The sequence below is a fragment of the Bufo bufo genome, chromosome 2 (assembly GCF_905171765.1).
Source record: "Bufo bufo chromosome 2, aBufBuf1.1, whole genome shotgun sequence".
NCBI lineage: Eukaryota > Metazoa > Chordata > Amphibia > Anura > Bufonidae > Bufo > Bufo bufo.
Window position 1 is genome coordinate 394,733,149 of NC_053390.1, and position 19,743 is coordinate 394,752,891.

The 19,743-nt window shown below is 40.4% G+C and overlaps 1 protein-coding gene across 3 annotated transcripts in view; it reads right to left on the reverse strand.

The window, feature by feature from the left end:
* ADAMTSL1 (ADAMTS like 1) overlaps window positions 1-19,743 on the reverse strand; it is a 1,022,249-nt gene that overhangs the window by 102,192 nt on the left and 900,314 nt on the right. For all 3 annotated transcript variants that reach the window (XM_040417238.1, XM_040417239.1, XM_040417240.1), the window contains one exon: window positions 15,466-15,767. In XM_040417238.1, the coding sequence (XP_040273172.1) occupies window positions 15,466-15,767 (302 nt within the window). The remainder of the gene's footprint in view (window positions 1-15,465; window positions 15,768-19,743) is intronic.

Here is a 19,743-nt window from a genome sequence, read left to right on the forward strand (position 1 = left end):
AATGAAGTATATATCTTTGTATCTTAGAATCTTTTGTAAGTAGGATCGGTGAATGCATGCATGTGTATTCTAGAATTGTTCATAGAGAAATTCCTTAAAGGGGAACTAAAGCCAGAATACAAACACAGAAAAGAACAACTAATAAAATGGAACATAATCTCCTTATGTGTCTTTGTTATTTGCTTGTGTTTTGTCAGATATGACAATTGCAGACCATGACAAATACAATAGAAAAGCAGTCATTGTTGTCTAAGGCTGCAGCCATCTCCATTACCCCTCCTTCTCTCCAGAAAGTATAGGAGGGGGCTGAGTGCAGTCTGGATAACTTTTGTTACACACAGCGAGAGTGGCTATTTTGTTGGAAGGAATCTCCTAGTTAGTAACAGTACAAAATAGATTTGGTGTGGAACTGTAAGGCTTATATTAGATGAGAAGATCTTCAAGGCGATTGTCGGTATGGAAGTATTCCTTCCCGGCAATTGCCCGTTCGCTAGTGGAAGAGACTGCTGCTATTACATGCATCTCCTCCTTAGAATGGGGAGGAGCAATCGCTAATGTCATCGTTCATCCCCATACTGAATAACTATTTGCCAGCAGCAGATCATGATTACACAGCATGATCTGCAGTTGACAAATTATAATTTTTCAGCCTTCGGAAAGATTCCAATTGCCTGATGAATGGTAATTAGCAACAGTACTACACTGCCAGATCATCGATAATGAGCGTTACTATGAACTCTTGTTAGCAATTATCTGAACCATTATTTACCCATGTAATATATGCTTAATAGACTGCAGTATACAAAATCTACAAAGATTAATCCCTTCCCCACTCAAAAATACACAAATATAACCCAGAGACTGGTTTGTACCGGCAGTCGGTAAGAGAAAATGCCTGTTCTGATGGAACATAAAAGGAGAGAACCACAACTCGCAGCATGTCCAAGCTGTTAAACATTATATGGAGAGGGGTATAAGAGAAGAGACTTACAACTCCTAGCATGTCTAGATTTCATTACATAGTGAGGAATAGTATTTGACAACTTATATGAGGAAACACTAAACTCACACATACAGCACAGGAGCTCCAGCCACATGGTGACATCACTAAGCTCCTTACAGGTCCTTCACCACTTCTGTAAACTGCTGAGCTCTCTCTCAAGGCATAAATGAAGTCTTGATAAATATGTAGTTTTGATTGAACTCTGATCTACTGTGTCTGTTGTAATAAGACAGAACACAGATGACCTGTATTCTCCTGGCAGTCTCGAATGGCAATGGTCATGCTCAGCTACTGACAACTATCCATGTCTGTAAAGACTGCCATAATAAAAGTCTATTATGGAAGTGCTATAGATGCAACTCCCTAATATGCAAACTGAACCATTTTAAAGGGGTTTGCCAAGATATTTGAACTGAACACTTATCCTGATTGATGGGTGGCTGACACCCGGCTGATCAGCTGTTTGAGAAAGCACCGGCGCTCACAGTAGCTCTACAGCCTTCTCTCAGTTTGCCAAGTATAGCGGCTGTGCTTGGTATCAAAGCTCAGTCCGATTCACTTCAATGGAGCTGAGCTGCACCTAGGCCATGTGACCAATGAATGTGAAGTAACATGGTCTAGGCAAAGCTGCGAGAAAGCTGCGGCGTTACTGAGAGCGCCGGTGCTTTCTCAAATGGCTGATTGGTGGGGGTCCTGGGTGTCGGACCCCCACTGATCAGATACTGATGACCTATCCAGAGGATAGGTCATCAGTTACAATATCTTGGAAAATCCTATTAATGAAAAACATCAATTATTGTTTCAATAGCTGATGAAACAGTCAAGCCAAGTGATTTTATTGGTTCCTTAACTGGTTGCACTGAAGAAGAATGCACCTTAAATCAGGTGACAAAATGTTTTTCTCATTCTATATCCTGTAAACCATTCATTAAGGCACAAATCTGTAAAACCGTTAACTAGCCCCATGTGTACAGTATGCTTGAATCAGTGGGGTTCACAAAGTGTGAAGTAGAAACAACAGTTGTTACCTTATAGCTTTGGGTTGAAAGGAGCAGTTACAGAGCACTTGTTTAGATCTCTCTAACCTTTTAGTCAGAAAAGAATAACGGCAATGAAATATTCTTTAAGATGAGCTTTTAATCAATGTGTATTACACTGCCCTGGTATTTGTCCTATTAGGAGCTGTTTTTCTTTAGAGCCCTTGTCACATCTTACAAATAGGATATTAAAAAGAGAAGCAACTAGGAGAAAGAAAAAGAACGGAAGGAGGGGAAGGACGATAAATCATGGATGAAGTGACAAATGGCTATGTGGATCTTTAAGCTTCCAACAAAGCATAACCCAGCAATGTTTATATTGAAGAGAATGGCATAATTGTTACATGATATTTGATGACAGCATTGGGAAATCGTGAAGCTAGTGGCAGGCTAAATTACTAACTGGTTCCTTCTGGTTGCTACTTCTGCAAGGTGAAAGGTTATGTGTAAGACGATCCAGTTTCATCTCCCGAGACAGTAAAAACAATAAAATTACCTTGAATAGTCTTACTGGTCTGGCTCTAGTCAGAACAAAAAGATTATTGAAGAAGAGTTCTCAACCCTATGTCTACAGTATATTCTCCTTTTCATCGCTTACTAAAGGTTCAACGCAGATCTGGTTTATGAAATTGCATATACGTGAAGATGGCCATGTAGTCCATTGGTTTGAAAATGTAGACTGTACTGTCCTTTTTACAGACTATTTCCCCTATATTTATCCTAATTATTTCAGAGTACTCAACATCTAAATCTGATTCATGGCAAGTATAACAAAACCGATAAAATGCACGTGAAATCCCACTCAGAATATAAAAATTTTATAGCCTCTCCAATCAAGTGCAGGTGGATTGTTAATCGACCTTTTATTCTCCCATGTCTCTGTACCAAGCATTTTTGCCAAATGTCTTATGATAGGGATATATCTTTATACTTTGAAGATATGGAATAGAAAAAATAAAAATCTGGAATAATTCCAATATATGCAATATATACACACAGAGTTGACCAATAAAAATGTAGCATTTTTCTAATACTGTATATTTTCATATATTGCCTTTTACGTTACATTACACTTTTACATGTTTTGGAGTTAGTTTTTTGTGCAGTGTAAAAAGAATCTCTTGGAAACCATCAACAATCAGGGATGTTGCGGTCTCTTAGTTTAAATAATATCCCTGTACAGTACTTTGCATGCATAAAATTGTACTGTAGGGAATGGGCTCATGGGCTGAGTGGGTCATTATAAATACAGTACCACAGCAACCTTTCTCATTAATACGGCATATGAAAACAGAGAATAGGTAAAATAATATCTCCATGAATACCCAGGTTCGGGTATCGCACATGTTAATCGGTACACACAAATATGTACCCATTAGCGTACAGCCAAATGTGCAGAATTTTTAATGCAGTTTTCGAAGCTGAAATCATGTCATGTACTGAGCTGAGGTGCGGGTACAGTAGTTTTATGTTATAAGGCAATTAGACGTTTATCCTATTCAGAATAATGCACTTTTATGCATGCAAACTGCTAAATAAAGACAATACATTTTGACTACATTATTCTGACACTCCTTCAAAGTCAAAGGTTTAATGTCCAAACTATGGAAACCAAGATGGAAACAAGCCTTATTATAGGTCAAATGTGGTGCGTAAGACTTATTGAATTTATAAAGAAACTGTCACTGGTAGCAGTCCTGTACAAATTCCAATGTTTTGCTAAGAAACCAACAGAAAAAGCAATTTGAATAACTCCACACTTCATTAGTACTGAACAAAGTTTCTCTGGTCACCTCTATACATACATATACTGTACTTGTACATGTTACTGCCACTAGAGGATCAGTTAATACTTGGGCACAGTGGGGCAGGTTTACTAATAATGTCTAAAAGTAAGACTCAGACAATCTACAGGTTCTTCAAAAAAAATTAGCATATTGTGATAAAGTTCATTATTTTGTGTAATGTACTGATAAACATTAGACTTTCATATATTTTAGATTCATTACACACAACTGAAGTAGTTCAAGCCTTTTCTTGTTTTAATATTGATGATTTTGGCATACAGCTCATGAAAACCCCAAATTCCTATCTCAAAAAATTAGCATATTTCATCCGACCAATAAAAGTGTTTTTAATACAAAAAAAGTCAACTTTCAAATAATTAAGTTCAGTTATGCACTCAATACTTGGTCGGGAATCCTTTTGCAGAAATGACTGCTTCAATGCGGCGTGGCATGGAGGCAATCAGCCTGTGGCACTGCTGAGGTGTTATGGAGGCCCAGGATGCTTCGATAGCGGCCTTAAGCTCATCCAGAGTGTTGGGTCTTGCGTCTCTCAACTTTCTCTTCCCAATATCCCACAGATTCACTATGGGGTTCAGGTCAGGAGAGTTGGCAGGCCAATTGAGCACAGTAATACCATGGTCAGTAAACCATTTACCAGTGGTTTTAGCACCGTGAGCAGGTGCCAGGTCGTGCTGAAAAATGAAATCTTCATCTCCATAAAGCTTTTCAGCAGATGGAAGCATGAAGTGCTCCAAAATCTCCTGATAGCTAGCTGCATTGACCCTGCCCTTGATAAAACATAGTGGACCAACACCAGCAGCTGACATGGCACCCCAGACCATCACTGACTGTGGGTACTTGACACTGGACTTCAGGCATTTTGGCATTTCCCTCTCCCCAGTCTTCCTCCAGACTCTGGCACCTTGATTTCCGAATGACATGCAAAATTTGCTTTCATCCGAAAAAAGTACTTTGGACCACTTAGCAACAGTCCAGTGCTGCTTCTCTGTAGCCCAGGTCAGGCACTTCTGCCGCTGTTTCTGGTTCAAAAGTGGCTTGACCTGGGGAATGCGGCACCTGTAGCCCATTTCCTGCACACGCCTGTACACGGTGGCTCTGGATGTTTCTACTCCAGACTCAGTCCACTGCTTCCGCAGGTCCCCCAAGGTCTGGAATCGGTCCTTCTCCACAATCTTCCTCAGGGTCCGGTCACCTCTTCTCGTTGTGCAGCGTTTTCTGCCACACTTTTTCCTTCCCACAGACTTCCCACTGAGGTGCCTTGATACAGCTCTCTGGGAACAGCCTATTCGTTCAGAAATTTCTTTCTGTGTCTTACCCTCTTGCTTGAGGGTGTCAATGATGGCCTTCTGGACAGCAGTCAGGTCGGCAGTCTTACCCATGATTGCGGTTTTGAGTAATGAACCAGGTTGGGAGTTTTTAAAAGCCTCAGGAATCTTTTGCAGGTGTTTAGAGTTAATTAGTTGATTCAGATGATTAGGTTAATAGCTCGTTTAGAGAACCTTTTCATGATATGCAAATTTTTAGAGATAGGAATTTTGGGTTTTCATGAGCTGTATGCCAAAATCATCAATATTAAAACAAGAAAAGGCTTGAACTACTTCAGTTGTGTGTAATGAATCTAAAATATATGAAAGTCTAATGTTTATCAGTACATTACAGAAAATAATGAACTTTATCACAATATGCTAATTTTTTTGAGAAGAACCTGTATATCTGCACCAGATTTATCACAGTGGCATGCATACTTACTCTGCTCCTCACCGAACTCCTAAAGAAATGAATAGAGCATGCTGGGAATTGTTTCACAGAAGCTGGAGTGCCGAAGGTTGCTGATCCCTGGTCTAGCTAGTCTGTTTACTCCACCTATAAGTTGGCTTGGTTTTACTCCAAAAATGTGCCAAAGTTTTGTCAAATTTTCGTCGCTCGGAGGTGCAATTAAATGGGTTTTATCATCTCAGACAATGGGGGCATATGGCTAGCATATGCCCCCATTGTCTTATAGGTGCGGGTCCCAGTGGTGGGACCCACACCTATATCGAGAACGGAGCCCCGAAAGTGAAGGAGGGTGCACTGCGCAAGCGGAGCCGCCCTCCATTCATTTCTATGGGGCCGCCGAAAATAGCCGAGCGCTGGCTCGGCTATTGCCGTCTGCCCCATAGAAATGAATGGGAGCATGGACCGCACATACGCACAGCTTTAATCTACAAACCACTGACAAATGACAATTTAAAGCACATTGTTAACACAGATGGTGCATGGCATTGGGCATGTGTGTCATGTGACGGCCCTTGTCACGCGCTGGGCAGGCCGGCACTTAGTGCATGATGACGTTCCACTTGCCTGGCGCACTCCGGAAGCAAGAGATGGCGTCGTTCACTGTTATTAGACCAGCTGGTTTAGTATGAGGTACGGTTTATTTATCAGCTTATTATATGTCAGATGTGCTTATTGGTTTATACTGGGTATATGTAGGAGCAATTTCCCAGTATTCTTTGTCTCCCCTGAGGATGCTGACGCGAAACACGTCAGGATGTTGTGGAGGTGCTATTCATCCAGGTCTGTATACCTTAATGTATGGAATGATCTATGGGGACAAACCACATTGTGGGAAGATTGTTGTTTCATATGTACCCCCTTTCTATTTGTAAGGTTTACTTATATTTATGTATGACGATGGTTGTGCACCTTCTTGTGGTTTTGGATGTCAATACTGTTCTATGTTTTCTTTATGTTGTTTTTATATGCTTAATAAATGTACAATTTTGCAATATCTCTGTTAGCAGTGTCTTTTAAATTGTCATTTGTCAGAGGTTTGTGTATTAGCTTGCACCTGCAGTTATTTTGTTGTTTAACTTTGGGCCCTAATTGATACTATAGGTCTGTTTTGTACAGTTTTAGGCCTCGTCCACATTTCCGTTTTTCACTCGCATGTGCTGTCCACATTTTCCACGGACAGCACAAATACTCATTGATTTAAATGTGTCTGTTCACATTTGAATATTTTTTTACTGACCGTGGGTCATCAAAAAACTCACGGAGACATGCACTACTTTGATCCGTGATGCGGACTAAGCACGCCCATAGAAGTCTATGGGTCCTAGAAAATCATGAACACTACGGATGGCATCTGTTTTTCACTGAAGACTGAGATTTTTTGGAAATTAATTTTCAGCTGAGCCACGTCAGTGAATTAGGCTACTCTCAAACTAGCGTTTTTACTGGATCCGGCATCAGCAAAAACACCTCAATTACTGATAATACAACCGTCTGCACCCGTTATGAACGGATCCGGTTGTATTATCTTTAACATTGCCAAGACGGATCCGTGATGAACTCCATTGAAAGTCAATGGGGGACATACACTCACCTAAAGAATTATTAGGAACACTATACTAATACTGTGTTGGACCCCCTTTTGCCTTCAGAACTGCCTTAATTCTACGTGGCATTGATTCAACAAGGTGCTTATAGCATTCTTTAGAAATGTTGGCCCATATTGATAGGATAGCATCTTGCAGTTGATGGAGATTTGAGGGATGCACATCCAGGGCACGAAGCTCCCGTTCCACCACATCCCAAAGATGCTCTATTGGGTTGAGATCTGGTGACTGTGGGGGCCATTTTAGTACAGTGAACTCATTGTCATGTTCAAGAAACCAATTTGAAATGATTCGAGCTTTGTGACATGGTGCATTATCCTGCTGGAAGTAGCCATCAGAGGATGGATACATGTTCTCATTCTGTTTACGCCAAATTCGGACTCTACCATTTGAATGTCTCAACAGAAATCGAGACTCATCAGACCAGGCAACATTTTCCAGTCTTCAACAGTCCAATTTTGGTGAGCTCGTGCAAATTGTAGCCTCTTTTTCCTATTTGTAGTGGAGATGAGTGGTACCCGGTGGGGTCTTCTGCTGTTGTAGCCCATCCGCCTCAAGGTTGTGCGTGTTGTGGCTTCACAAATGCTTTGCTGCATACCTCGGTTGTAATGAGTGGTTATTTCAGACAACGTTGCTCTTCTATCAGCTTGAATCAGTCGGCCCATTCTCCTCTGACCTCTAGCATCCACAAGGCATTTTCGCCCACAGGACTGCCGCATACTGGATGTTTTTCCCTTTTCACACCATTCTTTGTAAACCCTAGAAATGGTTGTGCGTGAAAATCCCAGTAACTGAGCAGATTGTGAAATACTCAGACCGGCCCGTCTGGCACCAACAACCATGCCACGCTCAAAATTGCTTAAATCACCTTTCTTTCCCATTCTGACATTCAGTTTGGAGTTCAGGAGATTGTCTTGACCAGGACCACCCCCCTAAATGCATTGATTGGTTGACTAGATAATTGCATTAATGAGAAATAGAACAGGTGTTCCTAATAATTCTTTAGGTGAGTGTATCTGTTTTCTATTGAGGAAGATTGTGTCAGAGAAAACTGATCAGTTCCCATTGACTTGCATTGGGGGTCATGCCGGATCCGTCTTGCTCCACTTCTTAGGACGGAAAGCAAACTACAACATGTTGCGGTTTGCTCTCTGGTTTGGGCAACCAAACGGAATGGAATGCATTTTGAAGCATTACGTTCTGTTCAGTTCAGTTTTGTCCCCATTGACAATGAATAGGGACAAAACTGAAGCGTTTTTTTCCAGTATTGAGCATCTATGACGGATCTCAATACCAGAAAACTAAAACGCTAGTGTGAAAGTAGCCTTACAGATAACACACGGATGTTAAAAATGGACACACGGACCAACCACGGATCCTTCACGGACATCTTCATCAAAGTAGCCTTACAGATGACACACGGATGGTAAAAATGGACACACGGACCAACCACGGATCCTTCACGGACATCTTCATGGATGAAACACGTACGTTTTTTTTTCACGGACATGTCACCTGAAATGTGGATGAGGCCTTAATCTAGTGAAATATATAATTTCTGCAAAAATATAAGACTGCTATTGTCTGAAGCAGTCTGAAAATGCAGTCCGGAAATGCACTTCTTCTAATGACTGGACAAAAAAAAAAAAGAGGGAAAAAAGAAACCCTGCTGGAAATGCAGGGTAAGCAAGAAAAAAAGAAAACATAAAATAAAATACTCATAATATTAGGCTTTCAAACCACGCTCGGGTAGATTTCATTTCTTACCAATTTTGAAAATTACAAGCATACTGTAGCTTTCTTTTAATTCCTGTGGAACTGTATGCCTAAGAAAACAGCAGCAATCATATTATTACTGGAAGTGACCTGTTCCAGTTCAGTAACAATGTAGATTGAGTGAAACGTGTTAAATGAGGTTACAGGCATGGCTTCCAGCTGTCCATATAAACTAAACAATTTGGAACTGGGACGTGGGGGTTTTTCTTTTTGCATTTTGCCATCCGCAATATGTGCAGTCACCTGCTTATAAAACACTTTCATAGCTATGGAATGTTTTCACTTCCTTGAGAGCCAGCACCATCTTGGGAAGAAAGGATTCTGCTTCTGAGAGAGTGCAAGCTACTGTGCTTCAGTACAGTGAGAAGATTCTATGGGGACATAAAAATCACTCATCCAGAACCAAGTAAAAGGTGTTTTTTACTGAATCACTAACATCACTGGCAGAGCTTAGCCAATATATTCACACTTACACACATGTGAATATAGTCTGCAGCAAGGAATAGTAATTCCATTCCTTGAAAGACTCTGGGCTTCTTAAAAGTAGGGAAGAGGTAGAAATGATTAGACTACCAAAAACACAACTTCAAAGACAACTAATAAAAAGCGGATTTTAAGAGGTATGCAGTAACAGACATTTTACAGACACTGTTATTCCTTCTGGGAAAAGCCCTCACTGCTTCCCTAAACGATACAGCAACCCTTTCGGAAGAGACATAGCAGTATGATTCCATAGTAATATAAGGCCCATTTCTATGTCTGAGCTCAGGATAGGAAATAACTGTCCTGTACAATGACCATCTATGCTATGTTTTTAAGCAGGGCTTTTTGTAGTGTTGTGTAAACTACAATCAAATGAGGAGTATCTAAACTGTAGATTTTTTTTGTTAAACAAAATTTATACAATGTGATTAAATATGTGATGAGAAAATATATTTTGAAAATAAACTATTTTTTAAGTTCTTTTTTCGGTTTTTTGTATTGGCCCAGAGTACTCTAAACGCCATATATATTTGCCCCATATAACCCATCTTTCATGTCAGCACTTTCCTTCCCCTATTTTCTACATCATTTCATCTGGGAAGGATGCTTACAAGTAAAACTCCCTATTTTCATTAACTTCCTGTTGGGTTTTCTAACCAGCATGCTTTGATCTGTAATGTTTTACATGGCTTGCTCTGCCTGCCTTACTATTCCCACTGCAGTATTTATGCCCGCACACCTCTCCTCTCCATGTTAGCTAGCAGGTGTGAGCCCTGAGAAACATTACATGGCAAAGTATGCTGGGTTTGGTTAGATAACCCAGGAAGAAGCTGATAAAAACAGGGAGTGCTGCATGCAAACATTCTGCCAGGATGTAGTAATGCTGAGAATAGGAGAAGGAAAGTGCTGACGTGAGAAAAAAGTATATAGGGCAAAAATATGCAGTGTTTGAGGTACTCTGGACTTCAAAAAAAATTGGAGAACCCCTTTATGGCCTAGTTCAGATTTTATCATTGATGGCCTAGCTTTGGTAATCAATAAATAATCAATTGGGGGATGACCGACTTCTAGGACCCCGATCTATTAGCAAAAAGTAGAGGCTTTGGTTCTCTTTCCAATTCCTGATACAGCACCTTCAATGACTGTGACTGTGTTGTATTACATTCAAGTGAACAGGGCTAAGCTGTGGCTAAGCTCCAGCCAATGCAGTTTGCACAAAAGTAGCACTGTGTAAAGCACTGCATTAAAGGGGTTATTTTGTGGATAAGTAGTGCTTACATTCACTAATCACATCTTAATGGTCTATGCTAAGCCTAGGCTATCCAGGTTAAATTCAATTATCAAAAAGAATGGAAAAAAGAAGGGATCCGCTCATCACTGTCCCCTCAGGGTAGGTGCTCTAGTCCAAAATTGAGACACCCCTCAAAGCTAAGTCTGATTTATATAGTATATAGGACTTGCAGTCATATATGGAATAGAAACATGGTTTATTGGAATAAAATAAAAATAGAAATAAAAATCAGCCTGTCAGATGTACAGTCTCAATAAAATACAATATTAATACAATCATAAACACGATATCAGTGAGATAAAAATTCTAAAAATATCCAAAATGGTGTAGGAGCCGATGGCACTTTGTTGGCCCTGTAATGGTCCTGGGTATCAATTATATATACTTGTCTTGGAGAGACAATAGTGCCGTCGGTTTCTACCACCCTAAATGGTATTCCTCTTAAAAAAACAAATTTCCATGTACTACTCCCGCAGACAGCAACTGATTAAACCCCATAGGCCTCTATATATCAAAATGCCCCGTATCCACGGACTTCAAAGATAGCCGGGTAATCAGTGCTCTCAGTAAAACAATGTATCTATCTCCGCAACACCTTTACACTGTTGCAAACAAATAGCCGGGTAATCCACTTTCAGTATAACGATGTATCTATGTCCGCAATAACTTTACACTGTTGCAAACAGATGTTCTTCTGTTTGTAATTGCCAGCAGAATTAGTCCTTAGTGGAGGGGTGACAGCACGATCGCTGTATACTATTGCACACAGGTACACTGTCGTTTGTAAAACTGGTTGCTAGACAGTTTGACCTTTTCATAGAAGGGTATTATACCTCCTGTATGTTTCCCCACAGGTGTGGGCTTACCTCCGCCTGCGCTCTATTTGATGGGACTAGTAATTTAGTCTCTCTTTCCGCTCTGTATGCCGGCGTCCCGGCTGCGGTATTGGCGTTCCTCGTGTTTCTCACCGCTGCTTCCCACATGATGTTCCTGTGTGAGGTATGCGGCTACTTACTTCCGAGCGCTCACGGGATGACGTGTTGGATCCTTTCTAATACGTATTGAGGCACTTTACTCCAAATAAGATTCGGGGTATCTAGTCCAGGATTATTGCCAGGATTTTCACCAAACGCGTTTCGGGGAGACGCTGTCTCCTTCCTCAGTGGCACTACCCCGATTCCATTATCTGTGCGTTTTATAGTTACCATTGGTATTCTTGAAAGTTCGTTCTGGATCCTGGTTATATCAGAAACCCGGTCCGGATCCTAACAGTGCATATTTTTTACTTTTGCTCTTTCATTGCGGTTTCCTTGCGATTACAGTGCGGTTTTTCATATTGTGATGCGTTTTTTTGTTCTATGTCTATGATCTTGTATACATAAAACAACAAACTACACCTTGTTAATTTTAAACTTTGCATTCATATATTTTATGAGAATACCATTCATATTTCCATTTAGTCATATATCCATGAGAAAATAATAACTTCTGCAATCTCAATATAAAAACACAAAATATATAAATTAAAAACACATATATATAAGAAAAAAATTGTATCTTATATATATATGTGTTTTTAATTTATATATTTTGTGTTTTTATATTGAGATTGCACATGTTATTATTTTCTCATGGATATATGACTAAATGGAAATATGAATGGTATTCTCATAAAATATATGAATGCAAAGTTTAAAATTAACAAGGTGTAGTTTGTTGTTTTATGTATACAAGATCATAGACATAGAACAAAAAAACGCATCACAATATGAAAAACCGCACTGTAATCGCAAGGAAACCGCAATGAAACCGCAATGAAAGAGCAAAAGTAAAAAATATGCACTGTTAGGATCCGGACCGGGTTTCTGATACAACCAGGATCCAGAACGGACTTTCAAGAATACCAATAGTAACTATAAAACGCACAGATAATGGAATCGGGGTAGTGCCACTGAGGAAGGGGACAGCGTCTCCCCGAAACGCGTTTGGTGAAAATCCTGGCAATAATCCTGGACTAGATACCCCGAATCTTATTTGGAGTAAAGTGCACTTTCCCACGAAGAGAAGGATTTCCTCAATACGTATTAGAAAGGATCCAACACGTCATCCCGCGAGCGCTCGGAAGTAAGTAGCCGCATACCTCACACAGGAACATCACGTGGGAAACAGCGGTGAGAAACACGAGGAACGCCAATACCGCAGCCGGGACGCCGGCATACAGAGCGGAAAGAGAGACTAAATTACTAGTCCCATCAAATAGAGCGCAGGCGGAGGTAAGCCCACACCTGTGGGGAAACATACAGGAGGTATAATACCCTTCTATGAAAAGGTCAAACTGTCTAGCAACCAGTTTTACAAACGACAGTGTACCTGTGTGCAATAGTATACAGCGATCGTGCTGTCACCCCTCCACTAAGGACTAATTCTGCTGGCAATTACAAACAGAAGAACATCTGTTTGCAACAGTGTAAAGTTATTGCGGACATAGATACATCGTTATACTGAAAGTGGATTACCCGGCTATTTGTTTGCAACAGTGTAAAGGTGTTGCGGAGATAGATACATTGTTTTACTGAGAGCACTGATTACCCGGCTATCTTTGAAGTCCGTGGATACGGGGCATTTTGATATATAGAGACCTATGGGGTTTAATCAGTTGCTGTCTGCGGGAGTAGTACATGGAAATTTGTTTTTTTAAGAGGAATACCATTTAGGGTGGTAGAAACCGACGGCACTATTGTCTCTCCAAGACAAGTATATATAATTGATACCCAGGACCATTACAGGTCCAACAAAGTGCCATCGGCTCCTACATCATTTTGGATATTTTTAGAATTTTCATCTCACTGATATCGTGTTTATGATTGTATTAATATTGTATTTTATTGAGACTGTACATCTGACAGGCTGATTTTTATTTCTATATTTATTTTATTCCAATAAACCATGTTTCTATTCCATATATGAGTGCCAGTCCTATATACTATATAAATTAGGCTATCCAGGTTAAAACCTGAAAAAAAACATTTAAGTCAGGGGCACATTTGTTCAATTAGTACTGTATATAATGCTATAAAATAAATATATTCCAAGTAGGCACAGATATTTAAAGGGGTTGTCTGGGTTCAGAGCTGAACCCGGACATACCCTTATTTTCACCCAGGCAGCGCCCCTGAGGCTAGCATCGGAGCATCTCATGCTCCAATGCGCTCCCTTGCCCTGCGCTAAATCGCGCAGGGCATGGGCTCTTTTGTTTATCATAACACACTGCCGGGCAGAAGCTTCCGCCCGGCAGTGTGTTTGGTGACGTCACTGGCTCTGATGGGCGGGCTTTAGCGCTCCCCAAGCCATTTTACTGGCTAGGGCAGCGCTAAATCCCACTCATCAGTGCCGGTGACGTCACCGGGCTTCATGGCAGCCCCATGGAGAGCCCGGTACGTCACCGGATCTCCAAAAAATGCCTTTGCCCTGCGCGATTTAGCACAGGTTAAAGGAGAGCATCGGAGCATGAACTGCTCCGATGCTCAAGTCAGGGGGGCTGCCTGGGTGAAAATGGAGGTATGTCCGGGTTCAGCTCTGAACCCAGACAACCCCTTTAACCTTTGTTTCTGCAGTTTCTATCATCACCCTTCTTCATTTTAGTTGGTAATCCAAGACATTTTTACTCTTCAATAAAAACACTTACCGAAACTAGGTATTAAAAAGGTCTATCAAGGCCCAATATTTCAGTTGAACATTTTTCATGTAACTTAACTGAGAATTACCGAATCAGAAAAAAAAATCTAAGATAAAATTGTACTCAAAATACGGCCTACAACTTCACTACTTGGGTGTGTTTAATACTTGTGCATAAACAAGATGGTGTCACAGGAATTCTCTGAGCATTGGAAAGTTTTGCTTCTTCTTAAGAAAGCTGACTTAGCACAAATCACGGGTAACACACAAGTGTTCATGGAAAAACATTTATGTAAGAATTTGGAACCTGAATAAAATATTCCTGGTGCCAGAAAATAGTGCCTGATGAATATTAAAAGCACTTGGCACCTCGATTTCCATGGATGCAAAAAGACTCCACTGTGAATTGTTTGTTTTCCTAACCACAAAAAGCTAAGGTCAATCTGATTAAACCACCATTATTCAACACCAGCTACTTCTTTAACTTTCATAAGCTGTTACAAATCATACACAGTCATATACAGTGTCAAAAGTCCTCTAAAAGGAAAAGCATGGCATACATAATTCACAAATAGTCATTGTAGTGGATTTGTAGAATGCTTCATGAGAACACTCCAGCTTGTCAATCTAGTAGAATTTTTAGACACTTAATGGCCAACAACTTGTCAGGCTAGCAATAAATAGATCAAATCTCACCCAAAGGTCAAGAGTCCACAAAAGCTTCATTATTTACACTAATGAGCATCATTCACAAAAAAATTTCATGTCTTCAGATCATGCTCTATTTGTAGTCACAGCAATTGGTATAGTGACTTAAGGGAGAGTTTGTCGGTACTGATTTTTAAACTTACAGTATATATTTGGGTGTGATATTGTGTCTATTCTGTTGATTAGCTTGAGCCAAATCAATTATTCTGTTGGGCTGGAAACAATATTCTGCCCAAATAATGGTACTGTACATAATAAAGTTTTTCTTGTCAGAAAATTCAGATAGATATAGTGAGTCACTTACCTCCTCCACAAGATTCAGAGCACTCAGAGAAACCATTATACTCCCAGTCATAGAGTTCATCAATTTCCTTTAATCCTTCATTCTCCAGCACTTCTTCATCTGGGATGTATTCAATAGCTTCACCATTGCAGGGTCCACTATGACACATTCTCTGAGTGGCTGGCTGTGGTCCCTCACACTCATCTAGCGGCAGGTCAGCAATGGTCTGTGCAAATGACAAAAGCACCTGGCACTTCACACTTCTTTGCTGAACACCTATTCCACAGGATACACTACACAGGGACCATGGTTCTGGTATGAATCTGTAAAACAGCACCCAAAGAAACATCTGTTAATTGTTTCTGAAGCAGAAAGGTGGGTCCTGGGTCCACCACATAGCCCTAGTTCTTGCTAATGAAGCAATGTTGAAATATTGAAATTGCAACACCGAGAAGGAAAAGTCATAATTCTGGAAATCAAAGGGTCGATAGACATGTTAATGATAAAAATGCAAACAAAACATCTCAATGTATTCATTATTGATATGCACAGAAATACACACACTTACGTGCCTTGGCTATCAATGAGGTTAATGGTTGTTCTGAACATGCTGAATGCACTTGACACACAAATTATCAAGATCCGCTGCTGGCAGCTACCTCTGCAATTGCCGATGAATTAAATGAAGACTAGAGGGTTCTGGCTACTGTACATTATGCTATCCTACATCATAATACCGGTAGGACAGGTGTGACAGGTGCATACACTAGATGTATAGACACCTCATGCCATTGCACACATGGTCTCCAGAACAATCTCTGGCTATCATTGCATCTGAGACAAAAGTGAGATTCACCACTGAAGAGGATGGACCTCCAATCCAGCCTCCATTGCTGTTATGCTATGCACCATGATAGTCTTTGAGAGTGGTGGCATGAGGTCAATGGAACACCTGTAACTGGACATCTGGCTCAAAGCCCAACATTGTGCAAACATCTTCTGATGGGTTACACTGTTTGCAACACTAAGTTTGGTTTGCGATCTCCAATTTTACGTGCAGTACAGAATGGATCGCTACACACCATTCTTCTAACCAGATGATCCATCTCTGCAGAGGTTCGTATCTGTCCACATCTTGCTATCATTCCAGTTCATCATTGTTCTCCCAACCACAAGGGCATTCAACATTGAACAGTGCTGACATCTCAGCCTAGGTGTGTAGCGATCTGCCAGAGTGATAAACCAAAGTCTCTCAGTTCAAGGCTTCTCTCCCTCTCAGTTTTTGACAAGTGGTTATAACTGGCACATCGACAAACAGGAGGCATCACACAATCATTCCGCACAACTTCATCCGGTTTTTAAAGTTTCATGTAGATAAAAAAAACTTTGCTTTCAATCTGGCTTTTATACCCCTCCCACAGGACAGAAATTGGAGCTAGGTGCTATCTGCATATATTAGCGACACCTGCCACTTATCCTTCTTGGTGCTGCAATTTCAATGCTGGAGAGTGTGTGTGTATATATATACACTGCCTGTCCAAAAAAAAAGTCGCTACCAAAAAAAAAAGGTCACACACTCTAATATTTCGTTGGACCATCTTTAGCCTTGATTACGGCACGCATTCGTGGCATTGTTTCGATAAGCTTATGCAATGTCACAAGATTTATTTCCATCCAGTGTTGCATTCATTTTTCACCAAGATCTTGCATTGATGATGGTAGAGTCTGACTGCTGCGCAAAGCCTTCTCCAGCACATCTCAAAGATTCTCAATGGGGTTAAGGTCTGGACACTGTGGTGGCCAATTCATGTGTGAAAATGATGTCTCATGCTCCCTGAACCACTCTTTCACAATTTGAGCCCGATTAATCCTAGCATTGTCATCTTGGAATATGCCTGTGCCATCAGGGAAGAAAAAATCTATTGATGGAATAGCCAGGTCATTCAGTATGTTCAGGTAGTCAGCTGACCTCATTCTTGGAGCACATACTGTTGCTGAACCTAGACCTGACCAACTGCAGCAACCCCAGTTCATAGCACTGCCCCCACAGGCTTGTACAGTAGGCACTAGGCATGATGGGTGCATCACTTCATCCTCCTCTCTTCTTACCTCTATGCGCCTATCACTCTGGAACAGGGTAAATCTGGACTCATCTGACCACATGACCTTCTTCCATTGCTCCAGAGTCCAATCTTTATGCGCCCTAGCAAATTGAAGCCTTTTTTTCTTGTTTGCCTCACTGATTAGTGGTTTTCTTACGGCTACGCAGCTGTTCAGTCCCAATCCCTTGAGTTCCCTTCGCATTTTGCGTGTGGAAATGTTCTTACTTTCACTATTAAACATAGCCCTGAGTTCTACTGTTGTTTTTCTTCGATTTTATTTCACCAAACGTTTAAGTGATCGCCGATCACGATTGTCTTATCTCCTGGCCAGTGCAAATCGGATATTGATTGCACAGGGAAATATTTACGGGTTGGAGGTCTGAGGCCTCATCGAATAACCATCATAAACCTGCCTGGAGAAATACCGCTAACAACGATCATTCAGGATTTTTTTCACGCCACATTTCTTCCTCGAATACGATGGGTCCCCACTATCCTTCCAGTTTTTAATAAAGCATTGGACAGTTCTTAACCCAATTTTAGTATTTTCTGCAATCTCCTTAGATGTTTTCTCTGCTTGATGTATGTCAATGATTTGACCCTTCTCAAACAGACTAACATCTTTTCCACGACCACGAGATGTGTCTTTCAACATGGTTGTTTAAGAAATGAGAAGCAACTCATTGTACTAGTTGGGGTTAAATAACTGAAAGATAATCGCCTCCAATAGGAGGCTCATAACTATTTGCTTAGTTAAATCCAGGTGGCGACTTTTTTTTTGAACAGGCAGTGTATATATATATATATATATATATATATATATATCTATATATACATATATTCATGATTTTATTCAATTAGTAAATGAATAAAAGGTACAAAAAAACTTAGTAGTCTATCCTTTATTTTTGGAAAAACTTTCAAATACTAGAGAACTACTTTAATGAAGTGTCTGCACATGAGACTTATAATAAATGTATAGATTGATGCATATTGTACAATAGTGTATATTAACTTAATGATCAGTATAAAACAGAGTTCAAAAGTATATGCATTCACCATGAAGACTTTACTAGTCCCACTAGTTCCTGCTTGGTAAGGCACTGAATGTGGGCTTTGATTTAGAACGTAAAACCCCTTTCTAATAATTACAAACAATTTCCTCTCATTTGGGCTGGAATAAAATTGCTGGTTGTAAAATGCTACCCCAATTCATCAAATGTTTTTTTAGTACAGTCCCATGAAATCATACAATGGGCAGAGAAAATATTGTCTTACATAATAATTACAGAAGTAATATAAAGTTAATACAATTGAACAGATCAAGAAATTCAGATAATCTCTTAACAGACACTGGTAATGCAGTATGTTCAAGTGAATGGTTCACATTTTCTGTCTTTTTTATGAACAGATTTATATAGTGGAACTGAAAGAAACTTATTTAATGTACTATTTTCTCTTTTACTCAACATTTCTCAACTCTTTTAGGCCTCATGCACACGACCGTTGTTGTGTTCCGTTCCGCAAAATGGGGTTCCGTTTTTCCGTGATCCGTTTCCGTTTTTGTTTCCGTGTGTCTTCCTTTATTTTTGGAGGATCACCAGACATGAAGGAAAGTAAAAAAAAGTCTAAGTCAAGTTTGCCATGCAAATGATAGGAAAAAAACGGATGGGGACGCGCGGACGCAGATGACAATCTTGTGTGCCTCCGCGTGTTTTTTCTTCACGGTCCCATTAAATTGAATGGGTCCGCGAACCGTTTTCCGTGAAAAAAATAGGACAGGTTATATTTTTTTGACGGACTGGAACCACGGATCACGAACGCGGATGACAAACGGTGCATTAGCCAAGTTTTCAACGGACCCATTGAAAATCACGAAAAACGGAACAACGGACACGGAATAAAACAACGGTCATGTGCATGAGGCCTAAACTCAGCGTGTATTGTATATGGCTTTGAAAGTTGTTGCTTGACCCTCAAAGCATTTTATAGCTCAGAAAGTGCTTAGTATAAATTAAAAAGGCACTTACCTATTCATTGGTGCTCCATTCTAGCAACGTGGTCCCATTTCTGTTGCTTCTGGTCCCCTGTGCACTTAAAGTGTCACCCATCCATCATCTTGTGCACCACTGCAAACATTTATTGGTCTCAGTGGTCAAGTGCATCAAGGGGACACATCGCAGTTGAGGCCAGTGAA